This window comes from Myxine glutinosa, chromosome 8 (assembly GCF_964187855.1).
Source record: "Myxine glutinosa chromosome 8, kmMyxGlut1.1, whole genome shotgun sequence".
Taxonomy (NCBI): Eukaryota; Metazoa; Chordata; class Myxini; order Myxiniformes; family Myxinidae; genus Myxine; species Myxine glutinosa.
Genome location: NC_136268.1, coordinates 161,319,340 through 161,340,500, shown reverse-complemented (window position 1 = coordinate 161,340,500; position 21,161 = coordinate 161,319,340). Strand labels below are relative to the sequence as shown.

At 43.4% G+C, this 21,161-nt stretch overlaps 1 protein-coding gene across 1 annotated transcript in view; it reads right to left on the bottom strand.

Moving 5' to 3' along the window:
- Nucleotides 1–624: 624 nt before the first annotated feature.
- DDX46 (DEAD-box helicase 46) overlaps nt 625–21,161 on the bottom strand; it is a 180,923-nt gene continuing 160,386 nt past the window's right edge. The window contains exons 17-23 of the mRNA XM_078783905.1: nt 15,269–15,406; nt 12,912–13,058; nt 12,604–12,792; nt 6,285–6,512; nt 4,967–5,111; nt 4,580–4,653; nt 625–1,414 (exon numbers count right to left, since the gene is read on the bottom strand). Coding sequence (XP_078640031.1) covers nt 1,367–1,414; nt 4,580–4,653; nt 4,967–5,111; nt 6,285–6,512; nt 12,604–12,792; nt 12,912–13,058; nt 15,269–15,406 — 969 coding nt within the window. The 3' untranslated portion in view covers nt 625–1,366. The remainder of the gene's footprint in view (nt 1,415–4,579; nt 4,654–4,966; nt 5,112–6,284; nt 6,513–12,603; nt 12,793–12,911; nt 13,059–15,268; nt 15,407–21,161) is intronic.

The following is a 21,161-nucleotide window of genomic DNA, read 5'->3' as shown; positions in this document are numbered from 1 at the left end:
TTACTTTACTGAAATGCAGACACATACGTATGTCCGTACCCGAATGCTTAACCCTGCCTTTCGCTTCGCGAGCGCAGGGTAATAAAAACAAATGAGAATAAAAAGATTTTGATAATGTATGTTGAAAAATATAATGAAGGCAAACAATTGCTGCAATCCATGACTTACAAACAGGAGGTTTTCACTTTTGATATCAATCTCTCGATATACGTGAGTCAAACCTCAGTCAAGATGGGGTGGGAGGGGACACTAAGACGGTGTGGTAGGGGAAGCCAAGGTGGGGTGGGGAAGCGTGGGATGGGAAGCCAATACGGTGCAGGGTGAGAGGGAAGAATATTAACTACCATTGGAAGCAAATATTATCTGATGTTGGAGGCATTAACGTCAGCTTCTCGTTGTTTCCCATGGGGCCTCGTATACCAAAATCAACGTCCTGTTCATTTCATCCATTGTTATACCTGTTCAACAGTGAAGAATGACACTCACCTTCACCAGAAAGACAAGTTCAGTATTCTTCATTCGATACATATGAGTTTGAATGCCATTACCATGGTAAAGAGCACGTTTACGTTGACCTGGACAATACATATGGAAAAAGAAATGATTGAGCAATCTATTTTCTGGTAAGTTTAAAGTCCTCAAGTTTAATTAGACTATAACCATCGATTTAGTAACCAACAAAACAATCAAGAATAACTGAAACAAAGCAATAAAGTTCATGCTCATTGCATATTGCTACCAGTAACATAGACACAATGTCCATGTGATGCAACAGCAGGACAGAGCAGCCACAGATGGGACGGGGAGTGCTGCTGATGTGCTCAGGCGATAATATTGATGCAAAAATCCCAATAAACCGGATAGTCAGGGTCTTGGTTTAACGTGGTGATCGCTGTGATGAACAATCATTGGGCAATACGTTGCCAGGTTAACAACCCCTTTAGATCAACAACCCCTTTAGATCAACAACCCCTTTAGACCAACAACCCCGTTAGATCAACAACCCCTTTAGATCAACAACACCTCTAGATCGCTGCATTTAAAAAAACAAAGAGATATACTCTCTCTCTCTCTCTCTCTCTCACCCCCCGCTGTCAAAATGAACACAGAAATTATTTAAATCTTGAAAGCAACACAAACAATAAAAGGTATAATTTTTATTATTAACCACAATGAAAATTAGAAATGCGAGTAAGCACGCTCTAGAGCTATTGGTCTACAATGAAACCGAATTGTGCACCACCGAGATAAATCTGCCGGAAAGTCATAAAAAGTATGTATGTGCAATTTAAGGAGTCGTGCACCGGAACAGCGTGGAGTTCCACCGTCACTCTGCACACGCTCATCACATCCATCTGCATCAAGTTCACAAAACCTTGTAACGGCCTTTGTTGATTGGCTGGTAGGAATTTTGCTGTGAACGAGGGACAGAGGTTCAGCAGGATTACAAAGTGCAGAATGTTGCATGTGCATTATTAAAAGCATAACTTGAACATGGACTCACAACGAGGAGTAAAACAACGAAATCACATCCTTCTCGCACTTTTACGCATTATATCAAGTCCAGAATGGATTTAATCCACTGCAAACGAAAAATCGAAAGAAAAAACGGTTATATATATATATAACCGTTTTTTCTTTTGATTTTACATATATATATATATATGATATATACATTTCGATATATATATGAGGGTTAGTCATCAAAAAGGCCTCGGAACAATAAATTAGAGCTCTAGGATACTGAAGGGTCTGTGTATGTGTGGATATGTATACTGTATGCGAGAGCAGGAGGTATCTTCTTGATCCGTTTATCGTGTTCAAATCCTGGGGATTGTACGGAAAAACTTCTCCCCCCTCGAGGAAATTCTGATAATCTCAACCTCTATGTTCAGGTTTCTTATTTTTCACAATCAACTGTTGTTCATCTTGTCCATCAAACTGTCTTCCAATATAGCAAGGATAAATGGGATGCCTTGCCTTCCTTTCATGCCGATGTTTACTGGAACTCAATCCTTTGTCACAACCCATCTGAAGCTGCCAAGGAAGTTATGGAGTGGATCCCTGTTGGTCTGGACCTCTTTATCCCTTCGAGATCCTACCAGGTGAAACAACACTCGAAGCCACGGTTCACTCAGGCTTGTTCTGCTGCTATCGCTTTTCAAACAGTATCATCATGTTGGCTCGAGTGAGGCGTATCATTTGTGTCACTTTGCGAACAACCACTGTAAACTAGTAATATAGAATGCTACAACCACTGTAAACTAGTACTAGAGAATGCTACAACCACTGTAAACTAGTACTAGAGAATGTGACAACCACTGTAAACTAGTACTAGAGAATGTGACAACCACTGTAAACTAGTAATATAGAATGCTACAACCACTGTAAACTAGTATTAGAGAATGCTACAACCACTGTAAACTAGTACTAGAGAATGCTACAACCACTGTAAACTAGTACTAGAGAATGCGACAACCACTGTAAACTAGTATTAGAGAATGCTACAACCACTGTAAGCTAGTATTAGAGAATGCTACAACCACTATAAACTAGTACTAGAGAATGCTACAACCACTGTAAACTAGTACTCGAGAATGCTACAACCACTATAAACTAGTATTAGAGAATGCTACAACCACTGTAAACTAGTATTAGAGAATGCTACAACCACTATAAACTAGTACTAGAGAATGCTACAACCACTGTAAACTAGTACTCGAGAATGCTACAACCACTATAAACTAGTATTAGAGAATGCTACAACCACTATAAACTAGTACTCGAGAATGCTACAACCACTATAAACTAGTATTAGAGAATGCTACAACCACTGTAAGCTAGTATTAGAGAATGCTACAACCACTATAAACTAGTACTAGAGAATGCTACAACCACTGTAAACTAGTACTCGAGAATGCTACAACCACTATAAACTAGTATTAGACAATGCTACAACCACTGTAAACTAGTATTAGAGAATGCTACAACCACTATAAACTAGTACTGGAGAATGCTACAACCACTGTAAACTAGTACTAGAGAATGCTACAACCACTGTAAACTAGTACTAGAGAATGCTACAACCACTATAAACTAGTATCAGACAATGCTACAACCACTGTAAACTAGTATTAGAGAATGCTACAACCACTGTAAACTAGTACTGGAGAATGCTACAACCACTGTAAAGTAGTATTCGAGAATGCTACAACCACTATAAACGAGTATTAGAGAATGCAACCAGCACTGTAAACTAGTATTAGAGAATGCTACAACCACTGTAAGCTAGTATTAGAGAATGCTACAACCACTGTAAACTAGTACTAGAGAATGCTACAACCACTGTAAACTAGTACTCGAGAATGCTACAACCACTATAAACTAGTATTAGACAATGCTACAACCACTGTAAACTAGTATTAGAGAATGCTACAACCACTGTAAACTAGTACTGGAGAATGCTACAACCACTGTAAACTAGTACTCGAGAATGCTACAACCACTGTAAACTAGTACTAGAGAATGCTACAACCACTATAAACTAGTATCAGACAATGCTACAACCACTGTAAACTAGTATTAGAGAATGCTACAACCACTGTAAACTAGTACTGGAGAATGCTACAACCACTGTAAAGTAGTATTCGAGAATGCTACAACCACTGTAAACGAGTATTAGAGAATGCAACCAGCACTGTAAACGAGAATTAGAGAATGCAACCACCACTGTATGCTGCTCCATCTATGCAAGGCCATTATACATCCTGTCATGGAGTATCATTGCCATATTTGGGCTGGTGCTCCGGCCTGTCACCTGTGGATCCGTGTTGGTTTCGACCCCTTTATCACCTATCGGTGATACCTTTCTCAAGCTGCTATGCTCCATCTATACAAGGCCACTATATGTTCTATCATGGGGTGGGGTATCATTGCCATATTCGGGATGGTGCCCCGGCCTGTCATCTATGTTCTTGATAGAATCCAGCGACGTGCTGCCATTCTCGTGGGACAGGAGATGACATCATCCCTGGAACCTCTCTCAGTCCACCGCTCTGTTGCTTCCTTGAGCTTTTGCTGCAGATATTACCACGGAATGTGCTCTCAGGGTCTATCACAGGTTGTTCCACCTGAGCATCAAATTTGGCAGTCTCTTCCCATCCATACACTGTATCTGTCCCGAAGAGTAAGACTATGAGGTATTCTTCTGGTTTTTTTCCCCGCACGGTATCACTCTGGAACAGCGTACCTGCATCCTGCTTTCCCCTCCAGCCCAACCTTCCTCAATTCAAGAGGAATTTCAATAAATTCCCCCTTTCTATCTAATATCTACACTTTCCTTTATGTAGCCCTCACCTCGAGTGGCCTAAAAGATGTTGTGGCGGGCGATATCATAAAAAAAAAAAAACCAAACTGTGCATCATTATAAATCCTGACCAATACTAATTACACAGAGTTGCATTAAATGTCCAAGTTCTGCCCATTGGAGGCCAATAAATTGCCATGACAATACCATTATACCATGTATGTGGATAAAAGGGATTTCAGTAATAAACCACTCATCAGGAGATGCCCTTACCAATCTGATGAGTTCCTCTTTGATAAGACGAGTGATCTCAGCCTTTGCCTTTTGCACAGAAAGCTCACTCGTACCTGCAGGCCATAGTGAAGGAAGTTTTGGGACAACCAACAAGCAAATCCTTTGTGCCCAATTATCCAGCCTCCCATGATATTTCAAATCCTACACAATACATAGAGCTTTAAACGTTACTTGATGATTGATAAAACCAGGTTATTTATGTGCAAAGTTGGTTCTGCATACAGGTTACCAAATTGTGCATGTGTGTACATGTAACAGACCTGGGGGAGGGGTGTTAAGGACAAATGACCCTTGGCGATAAAAACAGGGTAGTGGAGGTGTGTGAAGACGTCTGTGCAATGCAATTAAATGCTCGCAGAGACTCACTTTCGATGGCCAGGTATATTTTCCTCTCGCCTTCCTTGGGTTCTTTGCCAGGAAGGAAGTACGTTCCACGGATTGTGATGGCTGCCTCCGAGTATTCACTGATCTGTGCTAATGCTTCTTTGGACGTCACCTTCCAGCGTGCAGTCTAAAAGTACAAACACAAAAAACGCGGAATGTATCAACATAAAAATTAACTAGATATCTGTGATCACAAAGCGATCGCCAAGGGTAAGACTCCCCTGGCTTACCCTTGGTGATCTCCTGCGGCTTACACTTGGCCCGCGATCCAATAATGGCCATATTTTTTCCAGATCACCATATGACCTTGACCTACTACATTTAAGGACAGTGTAGAAATCTAGAAAATGTGCCCCCATTTACAATCTATCAAAAACGCTCATCATAATGAAAATTGGAGGAAAATTATTCAGGTTATGATCAAAAAGGTATTTTTTGTTAATTTGGCCACAATCTGAAAAAAGTAGGTCAAGAGCACGAAACAAATATCAGGCGCACAACTTCAGTGTAGGGACACTATTATTATGCAATAACATCTTGGAAGGCCAAACAGCCTTGAGATTCCGCATTGGCAAATTTGAGCGATGACAAAAAAAACACTTTTTTTTTTTTCCAGACAGCCATTTGACCTTGACCTTTAACCCAGAGGGGTATGGTGTAAAGAAAGCGTAAATAAAGCATAAATGTGTATTGCTCTGGGCTATCTAAACAGGGCAATTTTGGTCCGATCGGACAGACCTTTGTTGAGTTTTGGTGAGAAATGTTAAAATGTCTATAATTGGTCATGACCTTAAAATAGGTCAAGGTTAAAAAAATGTCAACCCCGTATACTTTATATTGACATTGTTGATGCAAAGCTTCATTTGGAAGTCTCAATCAGGTCCGAGATACAGCTGGGACATTGGTAGAAAAAGGGAGAAAATCCTAAATGGTGGTTTAGTACTCTGAGGGGTGTAAGACTCTGGGGTTCCATTAAAAACTGGGTGCACTAATTGTAGAAACAAACTCTACAACAGGTCTCCGAAAGGGGGAGGCCCAAATACTCCTCACCAATGCACATCCTTGGTACACGTTTGTCTGGCTCATTGGCGAGAGCATTTACGGGGAAGACATGTTTGGGTAAGTCCAGGTGTGAAAGTACACCTCATGATAAAGAAATATCAACTTTGCCAAAATGGGAGATCAAAGCTCAAGAACTGATTTGTAACTGATGTTTTTGATTCTCATTATTATAAGTGTCTGAAAATGCAGAAAGGAAAGATTGTACCTGCTGAAGACGAGCACTGCACTAGAAACCTACCTGTGGGAAGTCATTGATTTCTAGCTCCTCTTCATATCGCCGTGTGGGCTCAGGTTGCAACTTCTCCTGCTCCTTTTGCTCCTCCTCAATCAGCTTCTCCACAGGCACGTAGTTCAGCTTGGCGTTCACCTTCTCGGCAAGTTGCTCAGCCAACGACTTGGCGGTCACGGCCGTGGACACAATTGTGCCGACACGCATTATGCTGTTTGCCGCTTGTTGGATCACATCCTGGAAGAGGGTTCAATGGGCAGAAGAGAACGTGTAAATATGGAAAAAGATATAAAAAGGTCGAGGCTCCTGGAAAAGCTGGACAAAACATGGTGGAAGATTGAAAAAAATGACGGTGGAATTTATGTGAATAGACAAACAAGGGATAAAGTCATTGACAACGGCAGCCCAGATCCGCTTATTTAAATTTTGAACTGAATTGATCGAAAAATGAAGGAAGAGATGCATTTTTAAGGTTTTCAATATGGCTTCCAAGTCACATGACCTATGACATCATCCTTAGGATATACATCAACACAAGTGGCATACCTTCCTTGGAGTCTCGCGAGATCTCGGAGACGGTGGGAGGGATTTTCGAAGCTCCACACGGTCTCCACGTTATTCGAAGTTAAGTCTGTTCACAATTGTATTTTGTCGAAACTGTATTTATCTTTCGGTGTGTGAAGTTATTGTGTGCAACTTTGGTTGTTTCTCGGTGTTTATCTTTCATAAATTGATCGTCTGTTTGCCGCTTCGCGAACGATTTGAAATCGAAGTTAAGTGATTGTTCCCATTTGTATTTTCGTTAAAACTGTATTTATTTATGGTGTTGTACGTATATTGTGTCCCGACGAAGATTTTTCGGTGCAAATCTTTCATACCTGTATTGAAAATCGTGTTAATTCGTGTCGTGTCTTGAGGCCTTGTACAGTGTACACTGTACAACCTTGAGGCTTTGTTTTTCTCTCAGTGGTCCGTCGTTTGTGATCCAATAACTTTCGTTCTCTGTATTCCCAGTCTTTTCACCCATAGCCTACTTCCTTGTGTAAATCTCAACTCAAAAAAAAAACAAAAAAAAAACATTTCCTTCTCTGTTCTCATTCGTTTATTCATTCTTATTCGTTCGTTCGTTCTTCGACCACGTGTTTCTCCCCCATTTCCCCAGATAGTTTTCACTGTTATTAACCTTCAATGTTTACACTTTCCCCTCAAGTTATGTATTCCGTCATATTTTATAACACCTTTTTCTTCTTCTTCTTTAAAAGGCTGCTTTCGACTTGCTTACCAAATCAATTCATCCCCAAAAAAATATCCATCTCCTATAGTGCCTTTTTTCTACATTCCCTAAACTCTCCTGCACTCCATCCTCCATCCAGCGTCCTTAAACGTATTTTTAACTCGAAGGTCACAAGAAACTCATTTTGCAATAAATGTTCATTTCCCATAAATCGTACACTTTCTAAAATCCAATCTCACCCCTCCCCTCCAAATCTTCCCCATAACCCCTCCCCTCCAAATCTTCCCCATCACCCCTCCCCTCCAAATCTTCCCCATCACCCATCCCTTTCAAATCTCCCCCCTTGCCCCCTCCCTCCAAAAATACCTCCTCACCCCTCCCCGCCAAGACGCCCCCTCACCCGTCCCCTCCAAATCTCCCCCATATCCCATCCCTTTCAAATCCCTCCCCATGTCCCTTCCCTCCCAAACTCCCCCCTCACCCCTCCCCTTCAAATCTCCCCACCCTCATTGCTTCTCAATTTCCCCCCTCTCACTCCCCCTCCTCAAAGCGTCCTCCCCGCTTCTTCCCCCTTCCAACTCTCACCTCCATCTCCCCCAACCTTCTGCCTCGCTCTTCCCCCTCCTCAAATAACACCTCATTGTGCCTCACCCAATCACCATCAAACCTTTTGTCCGCCCCATCCTGCCCTTTCTCCGAGCCATCCTGAAATCTCTGACACACCTTCAACAGCTCTCCCTACCTCTTCCACCTCTTCCACATCTTACCCTACCCCTCCTCCCCCCTGTTCTGTATCTGATGCTCCCCCTTCCTCTTCATTAACGGGATGGACCTCAAACATCCGGGGCCTTCGTTCAAACTTAACTGATCTCTCCATACAGGTTGCTTCTGTCAAACCAGACGTGATCTGCTTAACAGAAACCTTCCTCCTTTATGATGTCTCTGATTCCTTAGTATCTCTCCCGGGCTACTCCCTCCTCCGGTATGATAGACCTGAGCCTCGTCCTGGAGGTGGGGTTGCTATCTTTATCAAAAACTCTCTTCCTCACTCGCCCTGCACTGCACTCTCTCCACCTCACCCCCAGGAATACCTCTGGCTACGGCTTCCCCTTCGCTCCCACCTCTTGTTCATATGTGTGTTGTACCGTCCACCAAACAGTGATGACTCCATCTACATCTCGCTGTCTGATAATATGGACCAACTTCTATCTACTCATCCCAACTCTCTCTTCCTCATATGTGGTGATTTCAACTGTCATCATGCCAGTTGGCTGGGTGTGGGTACCTCTCTCACCAGCCATGGCTCCTCAGCAAAGGACTTCTGCGACTCACTGGGATTGACACAATCTGTCAATTTCCCGACCCGGATCTCAGTCAACGGAACATCTTCTCTTCTGGACTTGGTTATGACTAACTTCCCTGAAAATGTCTGCTGCTCTTCTTCTGCTCCAATCAGATCATCTGATCATGTCCTTGTTAAAGTGGACATCTCTCTGACCATCCTCAGGGAGCCTGCTCAGCGTCGACGAGTCTGGCATTTCACTCAGGCCAACTGGCACGGTCTTCAAGCAGCCATCAATCATCTGGACTGGTCTCCCATCTCTACCACCTCTGACATCAACTCATCCTGGGAATTCTTCCAAAGTAAATTGCTCTCTCTCATGCACAGATTTATCCCATCTCGTCTTCAGTTGTCATACCCTTCCTCCCGTCCATGGTACAGGGAATCTTGTGGTGAGGCTGTTGCCCAGAAACAACTTGCCTTCGTCTCCTGGAAAGCAAATCCAACGGAAGGAAATCTCATTTCCTTTCACAAAGCCCGAAACAAGTGTGTGTCCACCCTCAGGAGAGCTAGGAAACAATATCTCTCCGTTCTCAAGACCGAACTCTCTTATCTGTCTCCCTCTTCCAAATCCTGGTGGCGTCTGGTCAAATCCGTTTCTGGTGTTTGTTCCCCCTCCATCCCATCCCTTACCTCAAACGGCTACACAGCTGACTCCGCACGTGAAAAAGCTGAATGCCTCAACTCTGTGTTTGCCTCTAAATCTTGTGGCCCAAACCCATCCCTCTCTGTACCCACCATACCCAGTCGTACCCTGCTGCTCCTGGACTCCGTGTCCTTTCCTCCTGACAAGGTGGAAAAGTTTCTGTCAACCCTCGACTCTGATTCTGCAACTGGACCCGACGGCATCAGCCCACGGGTCCTAAAATCCTGCTCTGCCGCTCTATCTCACCCTCTCTCTGTTCTCTTCACCCTCTCTTTTGCTCAAGGTCAACTGCCATCTGCTTGGAAATCAGCCAACATCACCGCTATGCACAAAAAAGGTGCAAAAACAGATCCTAGCAACTACAGACCAATCAGCCTTCTCCCAATTATTAGCAAAGTCATGGAATCCATCATTGCTTCGGATATGAAATCTTTCCTCTTCTCCAATGGCTTGATCTCTGATCATCAATTTGGTTTCAGACCAGGTCACTCTACTCTGGACATGCTGCTTCTGCTGTCTCAACAATGGATGGAGGTCCTCAATGCCAAACAGGAAATTAGAGCTGTCTCCCTCGACATATCACGTGCCTTCGACACGGTCTGGCACCCCGCTCTGCTCACCAAACTCTCCTCCTTTGGTATCCATGGAAATCTCCACGCATGGCTGGCGGACTTCCCCTCTAGTCGTCGTCAACGTGTGGCCCTGAATGGGTTTCTCTCATCTCCTCTTCCTGTTCAGGCTGGAGTTCCCCAAGGCAGTGTTCTGGGCCCCGTGCTTTTTCTGGTCTTCATCAATGATCTCTCTGACTCTCTTGAAAATCCTCTCTATCTCTTTGCTGATGACTCCACTCTCTGCCGCTCCATTCCTCTTCCCTCAGATCGGCAGTCTGCAGCCTCCTCACTCTCTGAAGACTTGGACAAAATCACAGACTGGTCAAACAAGTGGAACATGTCTTTAAATCCTGACAAATCTCACACTCTTACTATGTCTCTCCGAAAAGATCGACTGGACAACCCTCCCATCTACTTTCTCAACAATCCTCTCCAAGAAGTTCTGTCGCTCAAGCTTTTGGGTCTCACTATCTGCCATGATCTTTCTTGGGAAAACCACATTTCCAAGCTGGCCTCCAAAGCCAGTCGCCGACTGGGCATCCTCCGTCGTGCGAAGTCCTTCCTCGGCACACCTGAGCTCCTCACCACATACAAGGCTTTCATCCGCAGCTCAATGGAATACTGTTCTCCCCTATGGGCCGGTGCTCCTGCCTCACACCTAGCTCGGCTTCACGCTGTTGAAACCAAAGCTTTCAGAATTATTGGAATCTCCCGCGATGAAGCTATCTCTGAGGGCCTTTCACTCACTCACCGCAGGCAGGTAGGTGGTCTTTCTGTCTTCTACCGACTCCTCTCCGGCCTTGCACCCCCAGCTCTCTCTGTGCTCTGTCCCCCAAATATTCCTACTGGTCGCACAAGATCTGCCAGCAACCCTCTGATGGTTAAATTGCCGAAATCTCGGCTCTCTGCTCACCTTCACTCTTTCATTCCTCTTTTCTCCCGCCTCTGGAACAAACTCCCTCACTCCCTTCAATCCCACTCCTCCCTCCAGGTCTTTAAAACAGCTGTTCACCACCATCTCTTATCTTCCCCCATCCAAAACCTTGATCTTTTCTACCCCCGCTAATTCACCCCAGATCCACCTTGTTTGAAATTCCAACTTCTTTCCTGGAAGTCCTGGCAGTGTCCATATGTTTTATACCTCTCCCACCGCCCCCTTCCCTTGCCCCCCCCCCCCCCAAAGCCCTCGCCCTCTCTCAGATCTCTCCATGTCTCCATGTCTCTCGGTCCCTGCTCTCAAATGTTGTGTTTGTGTCCTTCCCCCTCTCTCTCCATCTTGTCTACCGCTCCCGATGTTATATGTTTTATGTGTCGGTTTGTCTTTCTGTGTGATTAATGTTCGCTCTTTCACGAGCCTCGATCTTGTATACAAAAAAAAAAAAAAAAAAAAAAAAAAAAAATACTATAAGTGGTCCAGGCTTCAACTGAATCGAACGAAAAATTAAGGCAGAGATGCATTTTAAAGGTTTTTATGAAATCCGATATGCCCGCCATGTCATGTGACCTATGATGTCATATTTAGGATATGCATCCAATCAAGTGATATAGTATAATTGGTCAAAGTTTCAAGTTCATCTGACTAATGGTTTGGCCTGTGGGTCGACACAAAATTAATGGAATCACGATACTATATAAATATTTTAAAATGCCGAGTCAGCACTTTGTTTATTGGCCCCCCATAGACTAATTAGCCAAAAAGAAATCGGAGAAAAGAGCGTTCTTCGCCTTGAGGTGGACTATATGCATGCCAAGTTTCAAGTCAATAGGTGAAAAAATGAAGGAGAAAGGTTTTAAAGATTTTCTATAAATCCAATATGGCCACCAGGTCACATGACCTATGAGGTCATACTTATGGTATGCATCAAGCGAAGTGGTATACCATACAAGGTCAAAGTTTCAAGTTCCTACGATGAATGGTTTGACCTGTGGGTCTCCAACAAATTTCATGGAATCAGAATAATCTTACTATAATTCACCAAATGTCCGTCTGTCTGTTCCCAGGTACCGCAAAAACGGCTGAACCAATCACAACGAAATTTCGGGTGGATAATCCTGGGACCCCCTGGAATAAAATAGGCTATATTGTTTTTCCAATTTTTTTCCCCAATTTTCCAGTTTTTCAAAACACGATGGAATAATATTTACCGATATGAACAGTGATGTGGCTTTTATTGAAATTCGAAATACTGTTTAGATTTTGATGATTTGCGTGCGATATGATTTAACAGATGTTTATATGAATCGTTTAAAATAAAATAGCCTTCAATTTCTGATATTTTGCCTTTTCATTTGGGCCTCCCAATTGAAGCCTTGCCTGTAGGGTGGGTACCGTTGCCAGTAACAATAATCTGAGCAATTTCAACAGGGTACCAATGGTCCCCTAATAAATCCCCAACTATATCGTGCTTTTTTAAAAATTGCGCTAAAGTGAACACTTATCTGTTCCACTCGGCCAAACAAGTTGAGCTTGAGAACAGCATGTGAGATGGCTATACCATAGCATCTTGGCCAAGATTCTTCTGGAGGTTAATCTTGGAAGCAAGGCGTTTCGCCATCTCCAACTTCTGCGCATTGCTGCCGGACGGGGCAGGAACGGAGGCGGTGCCTCCCACGGATATGCTGGCCCCAGATGCATCCCGCACGGTCTTCTTTGAGCGGAACATGTTTTCAATCTGTTCATCTATCTGCCATTCAAAGGGAATAGAATAAATAAATTATGTCATTCACTCTTTATGCAGTACGAGTGTTGCAAACAAAGCAAACGGGTCGAAGAGGAAGGAAATGGCTAACGCCGATGGCATACATTTCCAGACTCCTCTTCATCCGAGTCTTGTAGGCCCAAAGCGGCTTTCTGTAGCTTTTTGCGTTCGTTTGCGAGCGCATGCTCAGTGTCGTCAAACTTAAAGCCTTTCCCAGAAAATCCTCCACCTTTTTTAATCGATTTTCCTTCCTGAAAAGAAAAACATAAAAATCAAAAACACAATTAACAAAAGATAACAATCAACAATATCAACTCACAGACGAATGCAAAAACAAAGCATCAACAGCAGAGGACTTGGTTTGTAGATGGCTTGAGCAGATTGTTTGTTTGACAATGTGGATATTGACAAAAAAAATCATGGAGGTCGGTCTGTTTGGTGATTGCAAGCTAAACAGTTTTCTCATGATGCGTTGAACCCAAGATTGCGTTTCACTTCCAATGTTTTTGTATCTCTGAGTGTAACGATTCTCCTAACTAACTCAATCCTGCATGTGATGCTTCACCACAGGCCTTATATATCAAGAGAGGTGTGAAACAACAAAACCAAATAATATCGTGAGCAATGTATAAAATTAAAATATATGTTTATTTAAATGAAAAAAAAAAACACTTTGTGGAGGTTTGGCTTAATTTGCACATTCCAATTCTAGCCATTGATTGGATAGTTGGCTCATTGCTTTTGTTAAAGAGTAAAGTTTCCCATAGTTATGAAGTGTGTCATACCTGATTTATTGGTGCATGGTTTAAAAGAACACGACTACGACATTGTAATTTCTAGACATTATAATTCATTTCTCAATCTATCATTCACGTTGGAAGGGGGTGGAATTATTCATTCTTCAATTCCTTCTCCTTCTCTGGATGGGAGTGGAGTTCTTCATTCCTCAATCTGTTCTCTTTCTCTGGAAGGGGTGGAGTTCTTCATTCCTCAATCTGTTCTCTTTCTCTGGAAGGGGTGGAGTTCTTCATTCCTTATTCCCTTCTCTTTCTCTGGATGAGAGTGGAGTTCTTCATTCCTTAATCTCTTCTGCTTCTCTAGATGAGGGTGGAGTTCTTCATTCCTTATTCCCTTCTCTTTCTCTGGATGAGAGTGGAGTTCTTCATTCCTTAATCTCTTCTGCTTCTCTAGATGAGGGTGGAGTTCTTCATTCCTTAATCCCTTCTCTTTCTCTGGATGTTGGCTCATGAGAGTGGAGTTCTTCATTCCTTATTCCCTTCTCTTTCTCTGGATGAGAGTGGAGTTCTTCATTCCTTAATCGCTTCTGCTTCTCTAGATGAGGGTGGAGTTCTTCATTCCTTAATCTCTTCTGCTTCTCTAGATGAGGGTGGAGTTTTTCATTCCTTAATCCCTTCTCTTTCTCCGGATGGGAGTGGAGTTCTTCATTCCTTATTCCCTTCTCTTTCTCTGGATGAGAGTGGAGTTCTTCATTCCTTAATCGCTTCTGCTTCTCTAGATGAGGGTGGACTTCTTCATTCCTTAATCTCTTCTGCTTCTCTAGATGAGGGTGGAGTTCTTCATTCCTTAATCCCTTCTCTTTCTCTGGATGGGAGTGGAGTTCTTCATTCCTTAATCCCTTCTCCTTCTCTGGATGAGAGTGGAGTTCTTCATTCCTTAATCCCTTCTCCTTCTCTGGATGAGAGTGGAGTTCTTCATTCCTTAATCCCTTCTCTTTCTCTGGATGAGAGTGGAGTTCTTCATTCCTTAATCGCTTCTGCTTCTCTAGATGAGGGTGGAGTTCTTCATTCCTTAATCTCTTCTGCTTCTCTAGATGAGGGTGGAGTTCTTCATTCCTTAATCCCTTCTCTTTCTCTGGATGGGAGTGGAGTTCTTCATTCCTTAATCCCTTCTCCTTCTCTGGATGAGAGTGGAGTTCTTCATTCCTTAATCCCTTCTCTTTCTCTGGATGGGAGTGGAGTTCTTCATTCCTTAATCCCTTCTCCTTTTCTGGATGGGAGTGGAGTTCTTCATTCCTCAATCTCTTCTTTTTCTCTGGATGGGGATGGAGTTCTTCATACATCAATACCTTCTGTTTCTCTGGATGGGGGTGGAGTTCTTCATTCCTTAATCCCTTCTCTTTTTTCTGGATGGGAGTGGAGTTCTTCATTCCTCAATCTGTTCTCTTTCTCTGGAAGGGGTGGAGTTCTTCATTCCTCAATCTGTTCTCTTTCTCTGGAAGGGGTGGAGTTCTTCATTCCTTAATCGATTCTCTTTTTTCTTAGTGACGAGTCTGCTGCTAGTGGACTATTTTCCAAATTATTTATACACCACATTGAGTTGTATTGTTGCACTCACCCACAGTAAAGTGGGTTATGAATGGTGGTCTGCTGTTTTAAGTTGGTTACCTGTTTCTTCATTCAGAGGCCTTTAGCCAAATAAAGGAGAAAGACATCCCACTCACCGACTGCTGTTTCTCCTTGAAATCGCCCCATAGTTTTTCCAGTTCTGCAGGCAGTGGTGTATTTGCCAGCTCCAAAGCCTTTATTACATCACCAGAATAGCGCTCCTGGTTGTGTGTAATGAATGTGTAAGCGTAACCCTGGACACAAACGCGCATCACATACAAAATATAAATATAAACTCAATAACAAGATTGACAATATCTCATCAATAAAAATTTCCTTGGTTTTTCCCCACAAATTAATCAATCATCAATGACTGCTTTAAAATTCCAGTAAAACAAGATCAACAGATATAGAAGTAACAATAACATTTTAAACTAGAACAGCACTCTTTGTGACGTCGACTTATATGGATGGGAGTGGATGGTCACAGTAGGGATGGTCACAAGAAATGATCACATAAAACCATCCCTACCGGCATCATTTCAGGTTGATTCAAAAGTTTACTTTTTAGAATCATGTTAAAGGTTGATGTCTATATAGAACAATTTTGGCCTGAGTGGACAACAATCAGCCCCCATGGGGGGCAATTGGGGGTACCCGACCCCCCCCCTCCCCACACACACCTGGGCAGCTAGGTGAAATATTGAAACTGTTGTAACTTTTGAACCAATGATCTGACCTGGATATATGAGCTGACTAAAGATTTGGGATGAGGAATAGCAACTTTTAGACCTACATGGACATAATCAGCCTTGTGAGTCAATTCAAAGAGGTTGGTGTTGCCCCCCCCCCCCCACCTCCACCACCTTCTTCTGCACCCAGACTTGGAATTTCCAGGCAAAGAGTCCATGTGTGAGAACCATGCGTCCTAGCACAAGACACGTCGTCTGCTTTACAGGGAGTCAGCGCTTGACCATCAAAAGGGCGTTATTCTCAAGGGTTGTTTTCTGCAACAAAAAGCCCCCAGAAGACCAGCATAGACGTTAATCGAAACTTGTGCCTCTTCTGTAATGAGGAAAACCAAATGCAACAGACCACTCTTTCCAGAAGCTTAACCTCACCAAAGACATTCACAACAACACGGTTTCGTTGGGGGAAGATCCTATCATGCGGAAGGCAATCTGGTCGCCATTGAATCATCATAATTGCAGCACAGGATTCAGTCGCCGGCATGATGCGATGACCCAGAGTACTGAGCAAGACAAAGCCAATGACTACATCGAGGTCGTGATCTAAAATGACCCGCTCCAATTCATTAAAGAAGAAGTTGCTGGCGGCCTTCGAATTTTTGCGCTGCAAGATTTGACAGATATGATGACCGACAGGTTAGATCAGCATGGAATCAAGAAGATGGTGTACCACACATGCTTGAAGGAAAGAGTCCTTAAACGCTTCTCAAATTTGACAGAGGAGAAAAGAATGTGAGATTTATTATTCCTTGTCTGCTCAAAGACTGCTCAGAAGATCATCTCAGATACAAGTCAAAACCCAGAGGAAAGATAACGTCTCCTACTGCTGACAACATCTATTCTACGTAAAGCAGTTTTGGATCAGGATACGGCTTTGAGTTTCCAAGGGTGATTTCCCAATAGCTGTGAAGAAACAGCTGTTCGGACATGGATGAAGTATTTCTTCTGTCAACCCCTCGCTGGAACTAAATCATCGCCCGTGGAAGACATTTCCTGGAAGGCTCTCTCTGCGAGTCAGCAGGTCATGCTGAATTTGACTTCTCTTTCTGCAATCCTGAAGTGTGAGCCTCCCCTTGCAGTGTTCTTGGCCTTCAGGTTGTATTCCTAAACATGGAGCAAGAAGTTGGTATAACTACTACACGACTATTGTCTGAGCGTGTCCTATGAGAGAGTCCTCACCATTGAAGTTAGCTTTGCAAGGGCTATCGCTGACGAAACAAGGGCCAAAGCAGATATCGTCTGTCCTAGGAATCTGTGACAGCACATTTTCACTCACGACTGTGGCTCTTGACAACCTGGACGATAATCCCACTGTTGCAAGACAAAGTACCATACCTAATGGAAGAATTTGCGACTGTCGCTAGCATGGTAGCACCCCGTTCCATACAGCACCAAAGTTGAAAGAAGCGGCGATGCAATTTGTCTGCAGGCTGTACTCCAACGAGCCTATCACCGACGACACCGACGTTGACCTCGTCCGAATGAGGGTTTTCTGCCAGAGAACTACAGATGTGGAGAGAATCCCCCCACAAGCCACATGCAACACTTTGGTCCAACATCTCAAAAGGAATGATTTCCAAGTGAGCATCTGGACTACAGCCCACAAGCCATTGGTGCCTGTCAATAACCCCAGGAATCGTGGCTGTATGGAAAAGGACAGTAAGCTGGTTCCCATTTAGACCACGCTGCCTCTTGCCTAGGATGTCATCAAGCTCGATGGAAAGTGCATTTGCACAAAGGTCTGTTCACCGTGCAAGTGCAAGAAGGCCAACTTGAAATGTGCACGTCTATGCAAGCGCAAATGCGCTAATTAGGTGAGTTAGAACAGTTTCCAATGCCAACAGATATATGGTCCATTTTTTCAGTCGTTTTTAGATTGCATAATGCTGTTCAAGCAATTGTTCACCACTGGTGGGAATGGATTCTGTTTTCGTATTCAGGACATATTTCACAACACAACCCAACACCTGGTTCAACCATTTAACAATAATAAAAACTTTCACGATTCAATCGCGTCCAAGTATTGCTGAAGTGTCTCAAATAACATGTTTTTTTTACGGATTTATGCCGATACCGTCAACATGGCGGCAATATACCGACAGGGTGAGTCATAAGTCCCAGGACAAGAGCTGCTGCTGATGCTGATGCAAGATTTGGTCATGCCATCTACCAGGGTGAGCCATAAGCCAGAACAGCGCATGACATCTGTTGATGAACTGAAACAACGCATTCAGGAAGCAGTTGGCACCATATCACCTGGCTATTACCAGAACGTACCAGAGAAACTGCGTCACCAAGCATATAAATGATTACTTCGGTTGCTGTCACTTGGGTATCCATTCTTTTTTTTTTTAGGTTTGCGATGTATCCGTTTAGCTTAATTTGTTTAAGTAACCACCATCATTTGAAGCAATTCATCATGTTGTTTATGTTTCATCGATTTATTTGAATTATGCTATGTGTTGTTTGATTCAACGTGTGATTTAACGGTTGTTTTGATGTAACATCCCAATGTTGTGGTTTCAGTTGGTTCAACAGTTTTGGTTTTGATTTACGGTTTAAATTTGAATGGCACGAGGTGTTCCAGAATGGCATTGATTGGTGGTATCGGTGTCCCCACCCCTTTTTCCCTGATATAAGTGAGGGTATAGAGTTGTTTTGCTTTACTCTTGAGAAAGGTCAGTGGATGCACGTTTATCCGTGTTGCTGATCGAAACGCCGAACAGTTGTTTATTTGCTCATTAAAGGTTGGAGAACTCAACATGGATTCATTTGTTTTTAATCCCAACCGCAAGCCATTACTATATATAAAAACATTTTTGAAATACCCGCCGAACAAAAAACGACTCCTGCGAACAATTGACGATGCTTCCGAACCCCCGCGCATGTTTGGTGAACTTTTGGAGCCTAAAATACGAATGTTGAACTTTGCCATTTTTTCGACATTCGCATCCTTCGCGAACCGTTCACGTGTCCCGTGAAAATCCACCTTAACCGTGTCCCACTGGTAACCACCTACTCTGCTACCTCATCCCAATTGCCAAGTATTCTGAATAAGGCCCTTCCTCTCCTCCATCAATCAGAAACACTCGGCACCACATTTCCTCAACCTCCACTAGCATCATTTTGACGTGGTCGGACACGCAGGGACCTCTTGGTAAAAGCAAAGCACCCACAGCCCCACAACAAACAAACTAGGATCCCTGGCTTCTATAAATGCACAGCAAAAAAATGTATTATTCACAAGCATTTACTAGAAGGAAACAAATTTTGTAGTTCTAGCACTAGACAAAAATTCCCCATCACCTCCTATATGAACTGCAAATCTACATGGGTCATATACCTAATCACTTGCCAAAAGTGCAACAAACAATATGTTGGAAAAACTGAGAATACACTCTACACACGATTTAATAACACCCGGTCAGAAATCAATAACTTCCACACCAGTCAGGGCAAATCTCTACCTTACATGATACACTTTAATCAACCGGATCACTCCATAAATGACATTGAAATCTCTGCGATTGAATCAATCACAAATCGATCACACACCACGATTCTGAAACGAGAGTCCTTTTGGATACATAAACTTCGGACAAAAATCCCTCATGGCATAAATTTTGATGATTAAAGCATGGTCCGACATCAACCCAATCAAATTGTTAACCGTAACCCATTCATTCATTCATTCATTCACCCATTCATTCATTCTACCTTTATATGTCATTTATATAAATATATAAATATATTATATGAATATAAATGGTATATGAATATATGCTTGTGTGTTTATGTATGTATGTATCTCTATATTTGTATATGCACGTGCACCGGAACTGTAACGCAAACGGTAACTGTAAGGTGCGCTTCACTTCCGTTGAACTTGGGGCCGGTGAGTGAGCTTTGGCGTGGCTCTTCCTTTTGTATGCATTTTCTACACATATCGCACATCTTACACACATATCACTATACATACTTGACTGATATACATGCCTGCTGTTTTTGTAGACTCAGAAGAAGACCTTTGTTGGTCGAAAGTTTGTCAAATTAAAGATCGAAGTCCTGAAGCTACGTCCGCGTATGATTTAATCTCCCCATTATAAATATATATATATACACATACATAAAAAAAAACCCACCTTTAGAGGCCATTTTTCCCCGCAAGCGGGGGTTGGCCTTATTCGGGAACTGTGGTTGTTGTTGTTTTTCGGTCCCCTTTTTGAAGCAATGTTTTACGGCCGGATGCCCTTCCTGACGCCAACCCTTTTTGCCGCCTTTAACGACAAGCAGGGAATTACCAGTGAACTGGTACTCAATTTGCCGACCTCGGAAGGATGACAGGCTGAGTCAACCCCCCTGGCGTTAATTCAGCGATTGACCGGGATTCGAACCCAGGATCCTAGGATCCTAAGCCGGCACCCTAGCCGCTAGCCCAACACCAGGGACTATATACACATACATACATACATACATATATACATATATATTGTTACGGTCTGCGGTTAAGGATGTTGTTTGCCGAGCGGAGGCGCCGCGGCCGAACAGTTGTTCCCCGACTAAACCCGATTCACCCAAACGTTGGCCGTATCGCGCCACAGATATTCAATGGGGAAAAGACTAAGACGACGAATGCAAAGAGGAAGAAGAAGAAGACGTACAGAAGAGTAACGGGGTTTATTATTATTTACACACACATAAGCAAAAAGAGCAGTCACGATTATTTACAGGTGACATGAAAACGCAGGTGACACAGTGAAAATTACTAGCTTATACGGACTTAATTACCTACCCAGGACAGCACGAACAAAACAAACTCACGTACGCAAATGGATGGAAGGGTAGGAATCGTTTGGAGGGATGAGCAGGTGGGATCACAGGGCACAGCGAGCAGGTCCATTCCGGGCAGGAAGCGAGGAGCCGGCAGCTCCTTGTATTTGGCTTTACAGCGCACGCCGGCAGGGTCACTCGGTGGGTTGAAACAGGGCTGGTTGAAGCGGCTCTTTGTCAAAGGCTTTTCGTATCTCTCACGCAACTCCGGTGCAACTCTGAACTCTCTCCCGGTGGACTGCCAAACCTCTTACGCACCTGGACTCATCTGCCGTATCTCTGGTGTCGCTTGTCCCAGCGATCGTCGCACCCTTCTGTCCAAACCTTCAGCGCGGGTCTGACACTCCCTCTTCGGTTTCGGTACCGCCCTCCCCCCCGTGCTCTGTTTCGTGACCTTGTATGGTAATCCCACGGGCTTGTCTCCTTATTT